Raw genomic sequence first — 2,242 nt, forward strand, 5'->3', positions numbered from 1 at the left:
CCTGGCTCCACAAACGTTACAAAAACAAGGTCGGCTGACTCTGCGAGGCGCCACGGGAACGCTGACCGAGCCAGAACCAGCAGCAGCTCTGCTTAATGAGTTTGAGCTTGAACCGTTTCCATGACGATGCCAAGGTATGTTTACAGATTTACCCGACCTCTGACCCCTGCTGTGTTAGAGGACGGATGAGCTGCTGCTGGCAGCTGGACGATGGAGACCACCGCTGACTTCCTGTCCACACCAGCTGTCTGTGTGCGCTAATTATAGTTCTGCTGTCACACACACACACACACACACACACACAGAGCCAGGTGAGTCAGAGGCTCAGGTGACCTGCTCGGCGAGCAGTGGGATGCGTGATGGAGGCGATGGCGTGCTGTCAGTGCAGATGTTTGGCAGCCCGTGCTCGAGCTGGCAGAGTTAGTTGTGTCAGCAGGGCGACTCGAGTCGACGAAGTCTTTGTTCACAGCAGATGGAGTGCGTCTTTAACACAGGCTGTTTTAGCCGTTTGTGCTAAAACGAGGTGAAAATGAAACCTGGAGGAGCTCCGTTTTCATCCCTCGATCCGAAATAACCCACAACACGGAGCAGGAAGTGGAGCCCGCAAACATCACGGGTACAAAGTTAACCGCTACTGGGAGCGACTGTATGTCTGCCACATATTGGACGCTAGTGTCAGCGTGTTTGTGCTGTTAGTTAGCGCCGTTAGCTAACATGCTCCTCGTGCGGATCGAAGCGCTAATCCCAGCGCTCATGTACCAAACCAGCTTTGAAGGACGCGTCGCTCTCTGAGCTCCGTGGCTGTGAATCCAACGTGGCGACAGGACGGCAGGGAATGAGACCTCTTGGTGTTCTGCTTTCTGATTGGCTGCTCTCCACCTGCAGTCACTCACACATGCTCAATGTTTTATTCTACAAGCTGTCACACTTCAAAGTTACCTTTTTGTGTGTGCAGGTGTCCTACATCATCAGCGTGGATGGAAGCGATCGTGTCGTCCATATGGAGAGAAACGAGTAAGTCCTGATGAGGGGCGGTGACATGTTTTTACTTCATGGTCACAAAATCACATTTCAAAGTCTGTGACAGGCGATCCAGGATGTCCTGGTGTGTGATTCTAACTTTTTATGGAAACGCCAGCTGATGAAAACACGACGTGAACCAAACAGCTTCACAGCTGAGAGATTTTACTGTTAATAAAAACATCACTGTTTCTGTTTTTAATACCTGACTGAGCTGCAGCGGGAGTGAGGCAGGTGAAGGTGTTTCCTGTGCAGGTGTGACGTGTCAGACTCACACCTGCAGTCGGGGGTTCGGGGTTAAAGTGAAGTTGGTCACATGACTGTCCTGTTTCAGGCTGCTGCTGCCTGCAGACTTCACCGTGTTCTCCTACAGTCCCAACGGATCCCTGGTCACATCCACGCCACCTGTCCAGGTAACGCCCCGCCTACCTGTCTGTCTGTTGTATATGAGCCTCACCGGTCCTGTCAGCCAGTCGCATCGCTCAGACTCACCTGCTTTACAAACGCCCCGCCCTTTTCCTTCCTTTATGGTCATTGCGGCGTCGATGCCACTGAGAACAAAGCGCACGCGCTCTGTTTCTCTGCAGACTTCATTAAAGCAAGGTTTTCCCAGAGAGAGGTGCATGCTGGGAGTTGAGCTTCCTGTCAGCTGACCCGGGTTGTCTGATGTTTGAATGATAAATGGACGGTGGCAGTCTTTGTTTGGAGATGGTTACCATGGCGAGGGTCAGGGTTCGATCCTGTGACTAGCTGTCACTTCCTGTCAGTGTACAGAAACACGCTGACTCCTGTTTCCTGTATTTAAACTTGAGTCAGCTTGTTCAGGCAGAGCGTGATGGGCGGGTGGAGCGCTCGCTGCTCGCTGCGCCCACAGAGGGGAGGAGACAGAGCGAGAGCAGCAGACCGCTGAGATACGAAACTAAGACACCGCTGACTATCCGTGTCTAATCGTTCACTGCAGGGAACTTCACAAAGTGCATTCTGGGTAAAGTTTGAGCCTCATGTGCCACAGGCGTCTTCGTTGAAGGATGGAGACCTATGTGTCATCAGGTCGATCAGATCAGGTGACGTGCTGATAGGTGGAGCCTGAGATCCCCGTCCTGTGAGTCAGTGCAGACAGGATGGGTTCAGACCCACGGGCCACGGCTTGACCACCGCTACTCCATGAGGACAAACAAGAGGAAGTGAGAAAATGATGAGCTGGTGTTCCTCAAAGTCTCTC

At 52.5% G+C, this 2,242-nt stretch overlaps 1 protein-coding gene across 2 annotated transcripts in view; it reads left to right on the forward strand.

The window, feature by feature from the left end:
- Nucleotides 1-880: 880 nt before the first annotated feature.
- Nucleotides 881-2,242, forward strand: part of adam9a (ADAM metallopeptidase domain 9a) — a 14,416-nt gene continuing 13,054 nt past the window's right edge. For both annotated transcript variants that reach the window (XM_005749151.2, XM_005749152.2), the window contains exons 1-2: nucleotides 881-1,014; nucleotides 1,355-1,433. In XM_005749151.2, coding sequence (XP_005749208.2) covers nucleotides 896-1,014; nucleotides 1,355-1,433 — 198 coding nt within the window. In that variant the 5' untranslated portion in view covers nucleotides 881-895. The remainder of the gene's footprint in view (nucleotides 1,015-1,354; nucleotides 1,434-2,242) is intronic.

The sequence above is a fragment of the Pundamilia nyererei genome, unplaced genomic scaffold (assembly GCF_000239375.1).
Source record: "Pundamilia nyererei isolate P.nyererei 1_Seehausen unplaced genomic scaffold, PunNye1.0 scaffold00238, whole genome shotgun sequence".
NCBI classification, from domain to species: domain Eukaryota; kingdom Metazoa; phylum Chordata; class Actinopteri; order Cichliformes; family Cichlidae; genus Pundamilia; species Pundamilia nyererei.